Here is a 17,661-nt window from a genome sequence, read left to right on the forward strand (position 1 = left end):
ATGCAATTGATGGCATTCATTAGTTTTTCCTTTCTCTTCATCTAGGAGATCTGGTGGTCCTGGAAGGGAATCTGGGATCCAGCTGGCTGCAAGGCAGAAGTTGCTGGGGATCAAAAGGGTTTTTCCCCACCTCATGTGTTCGGGAATTCTGTTTGTCATCCAGGAGTCGTCATCTTTCTCAGAACATGATCTTGGAGCTTCCCAACTATGCCCTGGGTCAGGCTAGAGCATTGATGGGACTCTCTGCGCAGCTGGAAGAAGAGTTGAACTTCAGGGAGGGGGATATTATCACTATTATTAGGGTTCCAGAACCTGGATGGTTTGAAGGAGAGTTACATGGTAAAAGGGGCATTTTTCCTGAAGGCTTTGTGGAACTTTTGACCCCTATGAGAGTGACAGATTGCACAATGGAACCTGAAAATTTTGATAATTATGGTACCAGTATGACCAATGTGCCTATTTTTCTCACTGAAGGAGAGAAAGAAGAGTTAAAAAGGGAAGAACAGGACAGAGAAGAAGATCCATCAAGAACATATGGAGTTGCTATCTACAAGTTTGAGGCCCTTGAGCCAACAGAACTTGATTTTGATGTTGGAGATAGGATACAAATTATCAGCACCTTGGAAGATGGTTGGCTGGAAGGAAAACTTCATGGTAAAAAAGGAATATTTCCTTATAGATTTGTGAAACTGGAGAGTTCTGTTCCAAGTATGGAGAAGACAACTGCAGAGCTACGGTTAAAGACAAATATCCAGAAAGACCTATCTAATTCAATGAAGGGCTCTTCTTTACAGACTAATACTCTCAAGAGTCCACAAAACTGGTCACATGATGCATTACATACTGGAGAAATAAATGGCAAACCTGTTTCCTGGGACTTGGATAACTCACAAAGACAATTGATAAGCCTAGAAACTGAACATATCATCTCTTTTTCCAAAGACACATCTTATTTCTTGAAGAATGAACATGCAGAGACAATAAATGGTATTTTACCACGACCTCAGCTACCTCCACGACCAAAGCAAAGTAAAGGATACTGTAATTCTAAAGAAATACAGCCAGACCTAAGAACAGTACAATCTGTTTCTTCTGATAGTATAGAACAGCTTGATGTTTTTCCTTCAATAGAAGGAAAAGGCAGAAATGGTGCTAATGGTGTACTGAAGCCATGGTCATTGAAGCCATCATCTTCTACAGTGAAAACTAAGGAGAATCATGACACTTTGTTGGAGGAATCTGGAGATCATCAGACCAGCAAGGGGATATTCTTCTGCCAGGACCTGGCCAATTGGGCAGAAGATCAAAAGAAATCAAAAGTGCGTTCTTCGAGCTTAAGTGGCTCACATGAAGGTCTAGGTACATGGCCTGGCAAAAGGACATCTGGATCAGATGGGTCAGCAGATAAATTGTATATGGAGATTCATGACTATTCTGTCATTGATCTTGATTCCAAGCTGTCTGAGCAGCTTGTTCAATTTGAGCAGAGTATCTCCAGTCCAAAGGTGGAACAGAGCAAGAAAATTTCAAGACATTTTTCTATCCTTGACTATAGCTCTGAAATGGATATTGTTCGAGGATCCCCTCTGTATACCATGTATCAGGAATTACCAGAAAGAAAAAAAATTTTGAGGCCGCCACCTCCTAGACCCAGTGCTAGAGCAAACACTCCTGTACGTTTGTCTGATAGTGGTAGTCAAAAATCTACATCTGTTCAGAATATGACTTTTACAGTTCGTCCTTCTAGGCCAGCTCCACTCCCTCCTCACCAAAGGAGGAGGAGCACATCTTCAAAACCTCAGCCAAAGCTGGCCTCTTCACATAGGCACTCTCCTATTCAGGGACCTTTGGATGAGGAAGCTCAGGCCACTACAGGAGAACTTGTGACCCAGCATAAAGATGAAATGCCTCAGTGGCCCTATTTATTCTTAAGAATAGAAGAGGTGGAACGAGACCTGGAGGTTTACTTCAAGACCCGAGAGGAGCTGAACTTAATGCTTGAAGAATCACAGGATGAGGTATCAAGAGCAGAGACCCTGGAGAATTTACAGTTCTGTGACTGTAGCATTGAAAGCATCAACATGGAGCTTCAGCAGCTGAGAGGTAAGAGAAAACTAACAGTAAGAGGATTTTGGTGGCAAATTTTAATTTTTAGTAACTGGTCTGTAAAATTGTTTAATTAGTTGCTTGAGAGCATAACAAGAAGCTGTTTTTATTATCATGTTTGCACGTTGATATATTTTTTTCTTTTTTCTGTTTGGTTGCTTTTAGGGTCTGGAGCTGATATTCAAATTATTAATAAATATTTTCTCATTTCCAAGGTACTTAATTCAAATCTGTGTATTTTTCAAAAGTAGGATTTGGATAACAGGTGCTGTCAATGGGAGCAGTGAAGCCCTTGAGACAACAGGCTAGCTGAGTCCAGGTTCAGAACACAAAAAGAAATCCCCTTGATATTCAAAACTATTTAACCAGCCAGGAACGGCTGGCTAGTTAAATAGTATATTGGTGCTTAACCATGCATATACAGTGGGAAATAGCCAGCTAGGCATGGATGTTCGGTACCTAACTGGACAGATTGAAAGCAATGGAAGTAAAACCTGGTTGTTTCAATCTATTATTTTTCTGGAGCCATATGGTAACCCTACTTGAGACCATTGTCCTCCTGGGACCTATTTTACTCTGGGCCTGGGATTAAACTTCTTCTCCTAGGCCCTGCTCTATAGTCTGGACTCCCCAACTATTTCCCTGTTAAAGCAGTCTGGAGCTGTTGCATCTGTTAAGAGGAATGTTAAAATAAATCTCTTGGAACTGTTTTATTCTGTCAGCAAATCCTCTGTCAAATGTACTGTATTTTTAATCATTGTTTGTATAAAGTATAAGCCTGGCAGTATCTGCAAGTGCCGGGCTCGATGGTGGCTTCCGTGGAAATGGTGTCCTGAGTGAGGGCTCATATGTGACCCTTCCAGTACTCGCTTCTGTCCAGATGTCACAGCAACATCACTCCCTGTAGATGAAACTCTCCTAGATTGCAGAGGTGAAACACAGCATGGGTTGGTGCTCCAAGTGGAGAACTTGGCGAGTGGCATGCCTCTCTGCTGTGGTCAGCTCCTCCAGGGCACGTGGTCTCCATTGGCGAGCAAATGGTCTATCAGTCAAATGGAACTGAGAACCATTAAGTTGGCCTTTTCTACAGTTGCAGTGATAAGCTGACTAAAGCCTAGAACTTGCATTGTTTCAAGAAACTGGGTCTGAGAATTGTTTAAGCCTGCGTAGCTTGCGAGGTTGAACTGCTTATCTAAACAACTTCTTTTAATTCTTGTTGAAGAGTTTTTAATGGATTCTCTGGAAGTAACCAATAAGATGAAGTGTCACTCAATTGACCTGTTTCTTGTCCGAGGTATATATTGTTGCACAGATTGAACAATCAATGTAACACCCTTGTCTGCTCGTAAAATCACTAGATTTTTATTATCCTGCAGTTCTAATAATGCCAAATGTTAAGCTCTAGAAATGTTAAATGTAGCTCTAGATGACTTAGTTTCTATATATTTTATTTATTTATTCACTTATTTAAGATCTTTAAGAAATGCATCCTGGAATGTAAAAATAACAGGATCCAAGGGTCCAGGCAGATACCAACGAGAACGAATATGCTTATTTGAAATATCCACACCACTGGGATTTCTAGCACAATAATGACATAATTGCAGTTTATGGATCAGCTGAAATATAGTGATTCTTGTCTTAAAGGCATCATAGTAGGACATCGATACAAAGTTTAAACCTAGTTACAACAAGATTACTTGAACATTTGACAAGGAGATTCCACTTAAGCTTATAACTGATGATCTCTTGTTGCTTGTGCTCTGGTTAAAGGTCCTCTGACTGTTGCTGAAAACCCAATTCTCCAGTTGGGTTGATTTCTTCCTCTGGAACGTTGATCTAATAACATTCTGTTCCGTTGAGTACTAGGAATAGTGGAATACACTATAGTCTGAGTTGTTTGAAGTGACTTCAAAAACATTTTTCTTCAATACAACTGATTTAGTTTCATTATTCGTCCATGGATATATGTGATTTGTTGAATAATCTAACTAATTTTGTTTGAAGTTTTTTAAATCTTGATTTTCCGAATCTCATCTCTAAATTGTTGAATTTTATTAGTAATTTCCATGTGATGTTTATTGTATTCGTTCAATGAATAGTTTTGTTGTAATTGATTCACTTTATCAATTTCTTGTTTAAGATCTTTCTTAACCTGTCCAGTAGTCTCAATAATCAAGAACATTAGATCTCTGCTACATCTGTCTCAACCTGTCCAGTAGTCCCAGTAATCAAGAACATTAGATCTCTGCTACATCTGTCTCAACCTGTCCAGTAGTCCCAGTAATCAAGAACATTAGATCTCTGCTACATCTATCTCAACCTGTCCAGTAGTCCCAGTAATCAAGAACATTAGATCTCTGCTACATCTATCTCAACCTGTCCAGTAGTCTCAATAATCAAGAACATTAGATCTCTGCTACATCTGTCTCAACCTGTCCAGTAGTCCCAGTAATCAAGAACATTAGATCTCTGCTACATCTATCTCAACCTGTCCAGTAGTCTCAATAATCAAGAACATTAGATCTCTGCTACATCTGTCTCAACCTGTCCAATAGTCCCAGTAATCAAGAATATTAGATCTCTGCTACATCTATCTATCTATCTATTTATTTATTTATTTATTTATTTAGCCCTTCCTCCCAAAGGAGCCCAGAATGGGTTATAAAGGTACATTCATGGTATATATGGCACAAAATTAAGTGAAAGACAAATGTGGCAGACATAGCTTAAAAGAAATTGCAGCATTCATAGAAATATTATATGACATAGCATAGTTTTAGAGCAGCATTCACTGTGCTAACAGAACATAACATAAAGGTACTAAAGCTTTAGTGTTGTAAGAGAGTACATGGTTGGTGATCGACAGTTAAGTTCCCATGAGTAGCATCACTCATTAAGGAGCTGGATTAGTGAAGAACAAGGTTTTTACGGCCTTCCTAAAATTCCATAGACTGTCTAGCGATCTAATGGATGTGGGGATGATGTGCCAAAATCTGGGTATAAACTATGAATAAGAGCGTTTGCGGGCTGTTTCAGTTATGAGTGAGCGGTCAGGTGGTAATGTGAACCGTCTCTCTGCTCGGGATCTCGGTGATCTGTTTGTGATGTAAATTTGTAGTTTTGATGTCGTGTAGTTCGGTATCAACTTGTGGAAGGTCATGAGCTTTAAAGGTGCAGCGTTTTTGGATAGGTAACCAATGCATGGATGTTAATGCTGGGGTGATGTGGTCTTGGAAGCTTAGGTTTTTCAGGAGTCAGATGGCTGCATTTTGCACACCTTGGAGGCGGAAAATGGTTTTTGCAGGTAAGCCCATTAGTAGTGCGTTGCAATAATCTAGGGGGGATAACACAAACACATGCAATAGTTGGGCAATCAGTTTCCATTTTGAGATAAAGGAAGCATTCCATTTTGAGATAAAGAGAGCATCAAACATAAACATTTTAGGCGCCTAATAAACAACGGTATCATATGGTTCTTCACATACTTCGTAAATGCATCCGTATGCAGTTCAGCTCTAGTTAACCTTTGATAAATCATTTCCAAAGATTGCCAAGAAGCCACAGATGGTATATCTGCATTTGAGTTTAACAAGGAAGTTCTCTGTAATAGTGAAGTCATCTGATCATCGGAATATCCAAACACATCAGATTCAAACTGAGCCATGCTAGCAAAGCCAGTTGACCACTTGTTCTAAATAAATCTGTTAAACACGGTCACAATTCCTTTAAACTGGCTGATCCCTATACATCTATTCACCACATTAAAACAGTAATATTCATTTCATAGAGACAATAGATTCTTTTTCACAGGCCTTCAGAAGCGGCACTCAAAACGAATGCATTCTCCGGTTGAGTATTAGCCGCTAGCTTCTTCATTGGCCAGGCAATAAGAAAGAAGTCAACCACGCCCTACTCCGGAAGAAACTGAAAACTCTACTCTTTGACAATTCTATAAGATCACCATACGCACCTGTTCTTTTGCTTAGTATGAATAGGCTCTTATCCTTTTCTCCTTTCCTTCCTCCCCTCCCCTCTGTACCCAAGCTACCCTTTTCCTTCTTCATGTCGCCTAGAGCCTGTTTAGGTTTGTGCAACACAAAAATATTAGATAATATTAGATATTTAATGTAATATAATAAAACGGTAAGCCGCGCATGCGCACTTCCTATGCGTGAGTCCGTTTTCCGTGAGCTGTATCTATGAACTGCGCATGCGCGGCTTATGGTCTGGCCTTCCCTGCTCTCCACCTGCGCAGTGGCGGCTGCCGGCCGCTAGCACCCCCTGCCCTCTCCGTCGCCTGGCTCCCTTGCTGGGGTTTTTTCGGTGTCAGCTCCTCTTACGTCCGGCCCTGTGTACTTACCCGCCAAACAATTTCTGCCGTTCCTTCCCTTCCTCCATCAGATACAGTTCAGCTCCGCCTATGTTAAAAGGAGCTGCTTTGAAATTGGAGTCCTACTGCCACCGTAACACGTTCCCTCTGCCGCGGTCCCATATGTCAGAGAAGGGGCGGGACCAAGGCAGAGGGGAAAGTGCTACGGCAGTGGCAGGCCTCCGATTTCGACGCGGCTCCTTTTAACATTGGTGGAGCTGCACTGCACCTGATGGAGGGAGGGAAGGAAAGGTGGTTGTGCGCTGTTGAGCCCCTCTTTGCCCTCAGACCCTCTCCTAACACTATGTGCGCATTGTGGATGCTCCCTCCTGTCTCACACCACTGGGGGGAGGTGCCTGTCTTCAGCTGCCGGGATGGAGGGAGGGAAGAAGAAAGAAGGGGCCCTGGCAAGCGAGTTATCAAAAGCCAACCATAGCCTGGGACCCCTACATGATATGAATAATGACCAGACAACAAAAGGTAAGAAACATAATTTTATTTTTGGTTTTGTGATTACAATATGTCAGATTTGAAATGTGTCTTGAGGGGAGGGGCTGCCGCTGAGAAGGGCTTTGGTGGGGGAGCCAGCCAGACCGCGAGTGTGGGGCCGTTGTAAGCGCGGATTGGTCAAGGAGCCGCCCGTAAACAGCTTTGCTCTGGGGGGAAGACAGAAGGGGCCATGGAGAGACAGGGAGCGGGTTAGGGGGGAGGGGTGTGCTGGGGGAGACAGAAGGGGCCATGGAGAGAAAGGGAAAGGGGGCTGCTTTGGGGGGAGGGGTGCTGGGGACAGACAACTTTGCTCTGGGGGGAAGACAGAAGAGGGCCATGGAGAGACATTTGGGGGGAGGGAGGTGGGTGCTGGGGGCAGACAGCTTTGCTCGGGGGGAGGGGGAGACAGAAGGATACAGACAGCGGCCAAGGAGAGAGAGATAAAGAAACACAGACAGACAGACACATCTATTCTAGCACCCGTTAATGTAACGGGCTATAAGACTAGTGCTTCAATATTTTGCTTTGAATAATTATTTCTTTTGATCACATTCATTTTTATAATAAAAAATATCACATGTTTCTTAAACTGCTGTTCAGACCTAAAGTCCAAAGAATCTAATCTAATATTTGTGTGTCGCGCACACCTAAACAGGCTCTAGGCAACTTGAGAAAAGGAAAGGACGAGGGTTAGGGTGGGAGGGAGGAGTGGAAGGGGGACAGGAAACATAAAACTTAGGCGAATTAAGTAAAGATCAGGTGCTTATGATGATTCTAGAAGAGTTAGTTGTCGAAGAGTGAAGTTTTCAGTTTCTTTCGGAATAGGTTGGTTTCCTTTCTTATAGTCACTGTGATGCCATTCCAGATTTTGACTCCGAGGAAGGTGAACATAGACTGGAAGATTTTTTTGTACTTGAGATTTTTTGTTGAGGGAAGGTTCAATTAGATCCTGTTGAGAATTCTGTTTGAGTTGGACCATGCATCAGTTAAGAGTTTGATGAGTGGGACTGCTGAGTTGCCATAGATAATGTGATGCATGATACTGGCTGTTTTGAATTTTATACGAGCTGTGATGGGTAGCCAGTGGAGTTGTTTGCGATAGGATGAGAACAGCATTGAATATTTGAACTACAAACTCTTGAGCTGAAAGGATTAAATGCAAAACTTGATTGGATGTCTCTTATATAATTGCTGCTATCAGTGGCTGCCAAGTTTTAGTGACATCAGCAAGTAATCATACTGAGCAGTATTTTAGAACACTGTGTAGCCATGTTTCAGAGCTTACAAACTTTGGAAGAAGCTATCAGAGAATGATTGTATAAGTGAAATTAATTATTGTTTTTGCTATTCACTATTGAGAATTTGAATTCTACATAGTAAAAGGATTTTTTATTTTTAGAAGACCAGTGCCCTCTCTCAGTTTGGTGCGAAACATGCATGTTGGTAGTAGGGTCTGGACACCAGTTTAAGATAAGATAATGTGATCAAAAGAAATAATTATTCAAAGCAAAATATTGAAGCATTAAATATCTGGCCAATACTCAATGGAAGAATGTATTTGCTTGAGTCCTGCTTCTGAGGGTCTTTGAAAACGAATTTATTGTCTCTATGAAATAAATATTACTGGCTTAATATGGTGAATAGATTTATTAGGGCTAATTTTATAACAGGGTGTTTTGCATATGATTGAGGTGTAGTAATTTTGTTTGCATATAGTTTCTATGTAGAACTCCGTAGCAGTGCCACTTATTCTGTTTTACTAGTAGTAGGTGTATTGGTGTTTTAGGGCCCTGTGTAGTGCTAACCATTCTTAGGTAGGGTTCATGATGTTTGAAGCTTAGAAATTTCTGCTATCTTTGTATTCTAGGTTTGCTTTGTGTGCTGAATTAGAGGTTTTGACTATTTTAGAGCAAGATGATGCAATCCAAGCAAAATTTAAATGGACTTCCCACTTCAAACAAGAGCATAAGAGTATAACCTTTTACATTTTACTTTTCTACATTTCTTTTATAGTAGAAAATCACAGATTGGTTAAGACCCATGATATCTTTAATTTTGCTATGATTTTAATAACAAATTGTATTATGATGTTGGGTTCTGTGTAACCCCATTTCTTTTTAATCTACATTGATCTTTAAACCGTTTTTTTTAACTTATGTATAACTAGTGTTTAAGCCCGTTACATTAACGGGTGCTAGAATATATGGCTGTCTGTCTTTCTTTCTTTATGTCTCTCTCCCTGCTCCTGTTTCTTTCTTCCTTTCTTTCTGTCTTTCTCCCTCCTGCAATTTTTTTCTCTCTCTCCCTGGCACCCTTTGCCTGTCTGACTTTATTTCTGTGTCTCTCTGGTCCCCTGTCTGTCTTTATTTCTGTCTGTCTCTCTCCCTAGCCTCCTTTGTCTGTCTGTATTTCTTTCTGTGTCTCCCCCCCTCCCCCCACTTTCCTTTGCAGAAGCAGCAGTGCTATTTCCCTTCCCCTCCAGATCCCTGTGAAGTAGTAGCAGCATTTCCCCCCACCCACCCCCCATTCCCTTCTCTCCCCCCCCCCCCACTTTCCTTTGCAGAAGCAGCAGCGGTATTTCTCTTTCCCTCCAGGTCCTTGCTGAAGCAGTAGCAGCATTTTCCCCCACCCCCCATTCCCTTCTCTCCCCCCCACTTTATTTTGCAGAAGCAGCTGTGATATTTCCCTTCCCCTCCAGATCTCTGAGAAGTAGTAGCAGCATTTCCCCCCACCCACCCCCCATTCCCTTCTCTCCCCCTCCCCACTTTCCTTTGCAGAAGCAGCAGTGCTATTTCCCTTCCCCTCCAGATCCCTGTGAAGTAGTAGCAGCATTTCCCCCCACCCACCCCCCCATTCCCATCTCTCCCCCCCCACTTTCCTTTGCAGAAGCAGCAGCGGTATTTCTCTTTCCCTCCAGGTCCTTGCTGAAGCAGTAGCAGCATTTCCCCCCACCCCCCATTCCCTTCTCTCCCCCCCCCACTTTATTTTGCAGAAGCAGCTGTGATATTTCCCTTCCCCTCCAGATCCCTGTGAAGTAGTAGCAGCATTTTCCCCCACCCACCCCCCATTCCCTTCTCTCCCCTACCACCACTTTCCTTTGCAGAAGCAGCAGCAGTTTTCCCTTCCCCTCCAGGTCCCTGCTGAGTATTAGAAACATTTTCCCCCACCCCCCATTCCCTTCTTACCTTGAGCTGCCCTGCTCCGTTCGGCCCCTCCCCCTTCCCTTCCCGTGTGCTGGCCTGCTGCGGCTGAAGGTTTTTTTCGGTGACTCCTCCTGTTAAAACTCCCCCCCCTCCCGCAACCGCTCCTGTTCAAAGCGGCCTGCTGAGGTTCGCGGCCGCTGTAACGAACCTCGCAGGCCGCTCTCCAACTCGGTAGCATGTTCCCTCTGACGCGATTGCGTCAGAGGGAACGTGCTACCATGTGGAGAGCGGCCTGCGAGGTTCGTTACAGCGGCCGCGAACCTCAGCAGGCCGCTTTGAACAGGAGCGGTAGCGGCTGTTGCAGGAGGATTGGGGGGGGGGAATTCGTGAGCGGCGGCAGGACCATGAGGCGGGATTGAGTTTTTCGGCTTCCCCTATCTGGGGAAACCGCCATGCCGAACTGAGCTGCGCGTGGGGCCGTAGTAAGCGCGGGGCATGCTGCAGTCTTGGCGGCCACGGACATACGAATCATGGAAGCACGCTGATAAGACTGCGCATGCGCCGCCTACGGTTTTATTATATAGATTTGTCAATCAAATAATAATTAAATGCCCTAAGTGGGCCCAGATAAGCTGACTGGGTGAATCAAATAACTTGTGCTTAATTTGTTAACATCTTTTGTTCTAAGAATTACTCTTTTACAAAGCTTCTCTTTGTTAGATGGGTGACTTTTTCAATCCCTGCTCCTCCCCATTTCGTGCCTCCCTGCTGATCAAGTGGGCACTCCCTACAGGACATTCCTATGGCTACCTCCTTCCTGGCAGCATTTCAAATAGTAGGAAAGGAAAGGAGACGGGATTTTATATGCTATGTTTCTGTAGTTATAAGCAAAGCAGTTTATATATTATATACAGGTACTTATTTTGTGACCAAGGAGGGTTAACGATGAAGTGACTGGCCAGAGTCACAAGGAGCTGCTGTGAGAATTGAACCCAGTTCCCTTGGTTGAGGCCACTGCACTAACCATTAGGCTGCTGAGGCATTTTTTTGTGTATGTGACTGGGCAGAGAAGGCAGGACTTAACTCAGAGCTTTACTTAATCTAGCTCCAAGGAAACGGCAGATAAGGAATCTTGGAGAGTCAGGTACAAGTGGGAGGGTTGTACAGAGCAGCCTGCTCTTACAGCAAACATTTATGCTGTTACTCATACTGGTCATCACTCTTTTTCATTCAGTACATTATCTCACTGGAAGGCAGTCAGAGGGAGTATCCGAAGAAGTTTGGTTTCAAATTGCTTAACACTTTGGGTGACTGTGTTCCAAGTTCAGACTCCTTTATCAACTTTGCTTGTCATTTCCTTTCGTTTTCTCCATATTGAGCTGCTGATAAATTTCACAATCGTTTCAGGCTATGTAAATATTTATATTTTTCTAATTGAAAATTTTTGGTTCACACAAATAAGAGGATCGCACAATGGAAATAAATAAATGACAACATATAGAACCATGAGATAAATGACTCTAAAGTGGAAATACAAAAAAGGAAAACAGTTACCCACTAAATATAAAACACTGGACAGTCAGACCAGAAGAAATATGCTATGTAATATGTGAAGGAATAACAATCCTATGATTATACTCTGCTTTCCTCATCCTACCCTCTTTCCTATGTAAACACATTGGAGCCTGTATACTGTATGTACTAAATATTTGTCCCATCTATAAAGAGGGAGTAAATTAAATAAGAAGTAGGTAAAGCAAGCAGAGTGTATGTGTTGGTTGGAAAGAATAATAAAATGAAACTAAGTATGATACTAAGTATGATACTAAATTAAGCAATCTAAATGTCAACAGATTTTAAAGAATGGATTTTACAGTTTAACCATAAGAGTGCCACTGTCTTAAGAAAGCCATGTAGCAGGGGTGCCCAAAAGGCCGATAGCAATTGACTGGTAGATCGCAAAGGCAATGCGAGTCGATCGCGTTCCTTCGCGTTCTACTTGCTTCCCAACTCAGAAGCTCTGAGCCGACCAACTTCCCCCACCCGACGTCAATTCTGACGTCGGAGAGGAAGTTCCAGGCCAGCCAATCGCTGCCTGGCGGGCCCGGAACTTCCTCTCCGACTTCAGAAATGAAGTCGGGGAGAGGAAATCAGGTCGGCCCAACGCCTCTGTGTGGGGAAGCAGGGAGAGCTTGGGACGGTGGTGGTTTGGAGGCCTGTTCCCCGATGGCGGTGGCAGTGGCTTGGGAGCAGGCAAGGAGACAGAAAGAGGGGTAGCAGGGAGACAGAAAGAAAGAAAGGGGGGACAGGAAGACAGCAAGAAAGGTGGCATGGAGAGAGAAAGACAGACAAAAAGAAAGGGGGGCAGGGAGACAGAAAGAAAGGAGAGGGAGCAGGGAGAGAGGAAGAAAAAGTTGGCGGAGGGAATGAGGTCTGGAAGCATGCAGCAGGCTGAAAGAAGGGAAGAAATATTGGATACACAGTCAGAAGAATAGAGTGCAACCAGAGACTCATGAAATCACCAGATAACAAAGGTAGTAAAAATCATTTTTTTTTCAATTTAGTGATCAAAATGTGTCCATTTTGAAAATTTATATCTGCTATCTATATTTTGCACTATGGCCCCCTTTTACTAAACAGCAATAGCGGTTTTTAGCGCAGGGAGCCTATGAGCATCGAGAGCAACGCAGGGCTTTCAGCGCAGCTCCCTGTGCTAAAAATTGCTATCGCGGTTTAGTAAAAATATATTTGTCTATTTTTGTATAGTTGTTCCTGAGGTGACATTGCATAAAGTCATCTGCCTTGACCTCTTTGAAAACCCGCGGAATATAAATGATAATTAACATTTTCACTGCGTACAGTGTGCTTTGGGTTTTTAAAAATTGCATTGTTGGTAGATCATTTTGACTTGGTCATTTTAAAAGTAGCTCGCAAGTCCAAAATGTGTGGGCACCCCTGCTATATAGTATAGTTTATTTAAAACTTGCTATACCATGCAAACTGATAGCAGAACGGAGCAGCTATAATTATAACATAAAAAATATAAAATAAAGAAAGGTACTCCAATTTTGGTAGGAAAGAAAACATAATCACATGAAGACAAGAGAAATGAAAGATAAAATGGGCACAGGGAGGAGATAGGAATAGACCACATATACACAGGAAATGGGCTGCAGGATCTTTCATCCAGAAATCTCAAAGTCAACCAGCACGACCTTTATTAACCAAGTTTTCAAGTCAGATTTAAAGCTCTTGAAGAATAAATTACTATGGATGGGGAGTGGAAGACTATTCCTGATTGGTTGTGACAGAAAATGGAAAGCAGAACCTCAGGTCAACTCAATTTGAGCATTTTTGGGGCTTGGTAGAATGAGACGTTTGTTGTTTAAGGACTGGAGAGCTTGACTAGAAGGTGAATTGATAAATTGGCAAATTAGTCAGGGACTGTGAGTTTAAATGCCTTGAATTTAAGAACCACAATTTTTTCTTTATATGTAGTCAGTGGTACTTTTTCAATAGGTGTGTAACATGGTCAAAACATTGAGGGCAGCAGAGAAGTTGGATGGTCATATGTTGAAGCGACTGCAGTTTCTTTAAGGAAGTAGGGGGAATACCAGCACACATTAGATGATATTACAATAGTCGAGTTGTGAAACAAAGAAAGATAAAATGAGGGTGTGGAAATTGTCACAATCAAAAAGTGAACGAATGGTACGCAGGTTAGGTTTGATATATTTGGAAGGAAGGAAAATGAGGAATCAAGAATAATTCTAGATAATGGAAGCTTAAACCGGAGTAATTAAGCTGTCAAAAAGTTTTATAACTGGAAGGGTAGGCTGGGGGAGGGGTTCTGTAAACCAGCAAATAATTGTTTTATCTTTATGACTAATTTATGATTTTTCAAGCAATGCTCAATAAAAGATTCAAGCAAGGTATCAGAGGTTTTAGGCAGGTGGGGGTTGCTGGGGTAAACAAGGAGAATGTCGTCTTCGTAGATATAGGTTAAAACAAATACACAACAAGAGTCTAGAGAGATGTCGGGTACAGCCAAACAGTTACATTTATTGAAACACAGAAAAATGCATAAATAAAAAAAATAAATAAATGAAAACATGAATAAAGTCCTAGGTCTTGAAAAAGACTATATATGATCCAATTTAGGAATCCTAAAGATGTCCCAACCAGGATCTGGGTTTCGGCAACTGATGTCGCCTTCCTCAGGGGACAATATGTATACAACTTGAAAACAATCAACAGAATCTGAGGCATATACGAGCCTTCACGCGGCAGATTCTGCTGATTGTTTTCAAGTTGTATACATATTGTCCTCTAAGGAAGGCGACTTCAGTTGCCGAAACCTGGATCCTGGTTGGGACTTCTTTAGGATTCTTAAATTGGATCATATATAGTCTTTTTAAAGACCTAGGACTTTATTCATGTTTATTTTTTATTTTATTTATGCATTTTTCTGTGTTTCAATAAATGTAACTGTTTGGCGGTACCCGACATCTCTCTAGCCTCTTTGTGTGGATTTGTTTGACATTTGAGGCTTGTTCTCTTCTTTTGTTGCCCTCCTAGGTATAGGTTGAGCCACCTGTGGATTGAAGTAAGTGTGGCCAAGAGACTTAAGAATAAATTAAAGAGAAGGAGAGAAAGACTTGAATCTTGGAGCACTCCACAGTGTTGTTTTTTTAATTTTTTTTTAGAAGTAGAGTTAGGGGTTACAACCTGGAAATAACACTGAGAGAAAGAAAATAAGTGAATCATTTAAGAACAGAACTTTAATAACAAGAGACGATAAGTGTGAAATAAGTAAAGTGTGGTCAACACAATCTAAAGCCACCAAAAAATCCAGAGAAACTGCATGTGCTAATACATAGACAAATGAGGAATATGAACTGATTACAAAGCTATGGTACACAGTCAAAAAGATCTAATGTGTTTTTCTGCTTGCCTCCTAGAGGGTGCCATTAGCTTAGGAAACTCAACGGGTAGCCGAGACTACAATCTCAACATGGAGGCAGCCAGGGATAAAGATGTAGGCAGAGAGAGCCAGAGATGAGAGCTTCCGACACTAATGTCCTCCTTGTGGCTGGGTCCTCAGGAACAAAGGGAGGTAGAGGGTCTAAAACACAGGAGAACTAGATAATACAGGACATCAAGCTTCAGGGACAAGACAGGACAGTGCTTTTTGGCCAGAACTTTACCTGTAAGTATGTACAAAGATGTATTGACTTGGAAATTGTATGTATGTGTGCTTCCTAGTCGTCTTAGACTTCAAACTTCTGATCTTAAGATTTTTTTATTCATTGATACTTTTTCATAGACATTTGATTTAAAATTTTTTGTAATGCAGAATATTCCAGTTGGAACACATAGACCAGCTTTTTGACTTTTTGTGTTATCCTTTTCATTTGCTTTTCTTTCATAAATTGTAGTTCTTCCCCTTTATCCATTTGTGTTGTGTGATGTTTTTATAAATTTTTATTTTTAATAATAATAATAACTTTATTTTTGTATACCGCAATACCACAAACAGTTCAGAGCGGTTTACAATGTAAGAGACTGTACATATAAAGCGAAGATACAATGTAAGGGAATGTACTATGCAGTTGAGAGCAAATTACAATGCAGGGACTTTACATATTTAGCATAGGTGTTAATACTGCGGAAAGGAAAGCAGAATTACAGTGCAGGAGTCTGTACATCTACAGCAGCGATATTTATACAGAGAGGTGCTTGAAGACACAGAGGATTGGCATATTGAACTGTTGTGGTGCTATTTGCATAAGGATGGCCCTGAAGAAGTAGCCTTTAGGCTACGAAACGATCATAGGCTGGCTTGTGACAGATAATGTTATATGCTTTTTTTTCTTTTTGTCTGGATTAAAAATGCATTTTTCCTCTGGATTTTTTTTTTTAATGAATCCTTTTGTATTACAGAGGGTGCTTGTTTATAGCAATGAAAGTTTTTTCTGCCTATGATGGATGGATGGTGGAGTGGATTTCCCCCCCCCCCCAATATAACTGAGGCTTTTTCTTTTGGTTTGCAATGATTGCAGCACCTCTCTGTTAGGATCTATGTTTGGTAGTTCTAAGTTTTTTTGAGGGAAATTGTTGATTGGTTTTGACTGAAAATATATTGCACCATATTTTTAAAAGATTCTATTTCAGGACACATTGGGCCTGATTCTCTAAAAGTGCGTCCTGATTTTAGGCAGCTGTAGGCGTCCTACAGCTGTCTAATCAGCCAATCGGGATGCACGTTTTTAAAAATAAAATGCTCCCCAGGCAGGCCTGAAGGCGCCTCCGGGAGCCTAGGGAGACCCGCAAGATGCCTAAGCTCGTCTAAGGGCCTTAGGCGGGCCTTAGGCTGAACCTAGGCGGCCCTACACGTCTCCCTAGTAGATGAGAAGCTTAAAAATGTAGGCTTTCATCTGATGTAACTGTGAAAATTAAAGAACAAAATAATAAAATTGGAGAAACAGCTGTAAAGGTTGAAAAGTTAGATCAGGCAGTAGGTAATTTACAAGCTAGTGCTGTTTCTAATATAAAGGATAGTATGATGTTACATGCTAAATTAGAAAAAATGGAAAATGCTATTAGAGTTAAGAATCTTCGCCTGTTAAATTTTCCAACCACACATTACCTTTCTTCAATGGAACTCTTGAGAATGTATTTGAGGGAGATATTACATTATAATAAAGTGGAGACCTTTGAGGTCGATAATTTATATTACATCTCAAGAGATTCCAAAGAAAAGGTAGAGGAAGGTGGAATGGATAGAATAGTATCACCTGAGAGTCTGAATGTATCACAGTTCTTGGAGTCATCTAAAGACATAATTGAGAAACGAGCAACTCTTCTCGTGACCTTTAAGACAGAGCTTGAGAAACAAGATATTTTGAAATTATATTTCCTGAAAAAGCAAGAGATGTTTTGTGGTCAACGGGTGATAATTTTTCCAGATGTCTCTAGACAAACCCAGTTTAAGAGGAAACAGTTCCTTCAGCTAAAGCCAAAGGTTTTGGCAGTCGGAGCTACTTTCTTTTTAAAATTTCCATGTAAATGCCTGATTTCATATGGAAATGATAAATATGTGTTTTTTGATCCAGCCCAGGTGGAAGATTTTATCAAAGAGAAACCTTTGTTGAAAGTTTAATTCCTAATATTTAGTTTATTTTTGGAGGATGATGTATAATATATATAATAGCCATTTGCCTGTTCCTAGATAGTAGATAGAAAGATTTGCTTTGATGTTTTATTTGTACTGGCGATCAGCTTTAATGTGGACTAGGATATGGTTGAATTAGTTTCCTTATATATTATGTTAATTCCCGTTAGGGAATTTACATTTGTACTTTTTGTGTTCATTCATGCATGTTTGTTACAAAGATATTGTAATGAATAATCTAATAAATAAAGAATTTAAAAAAAAAAAAAATGTAGGCTAGAAGCCTGGACCAATCAGGCCTTAGGCATAGCGGGTCCGCCCATCCCTACTAAGTCTAAGGTCTGATTGGCCAATGAGGCCTTAGATTAAGTGGGGAT

General features: G+C 41.3%; 1 protein-coding gene across 5 annotated transcripts in view; it reads left to right on the top strand.

Annotated features, from left to right (window-relative positions):
• Window positions 1-17,661, top strand: part of DNMBP (dynamin binding protein) — a 195,394-nt gene that overhangs the window by 66,978 nt on the left and 110,755 nt on the right. For all 5 annotated transcript variants that reach the window (XM_033941301.1, XM_033941298.1, XM_033941300.1 and 2 more), the window contains exon 4: window positions 46-2,103. In XM_033941301.1, coding sequence (XP_033797192.1) covers window positions 46-2,103 — 2,058 coding nt within the window. The remainder of the gene's footprint in view (window positions 1-45; window positions 2,104-17,661) is intronic.

This window comes from Geotrypetes seraphini, chromosome 4 (genome assembly GCF_902459505.1).
Source record: "Geotrypetes seraphini chromosome 4, aGeoSer1.1, whole genome shotgun sequence".
Classification (NCBI taxonomy): Eukaryota; Metazoa; Chordata; class Amphibia; order Gymnophiona; family Dermophiidae; genus Geotrypetes; species Geotrypetes seraphini.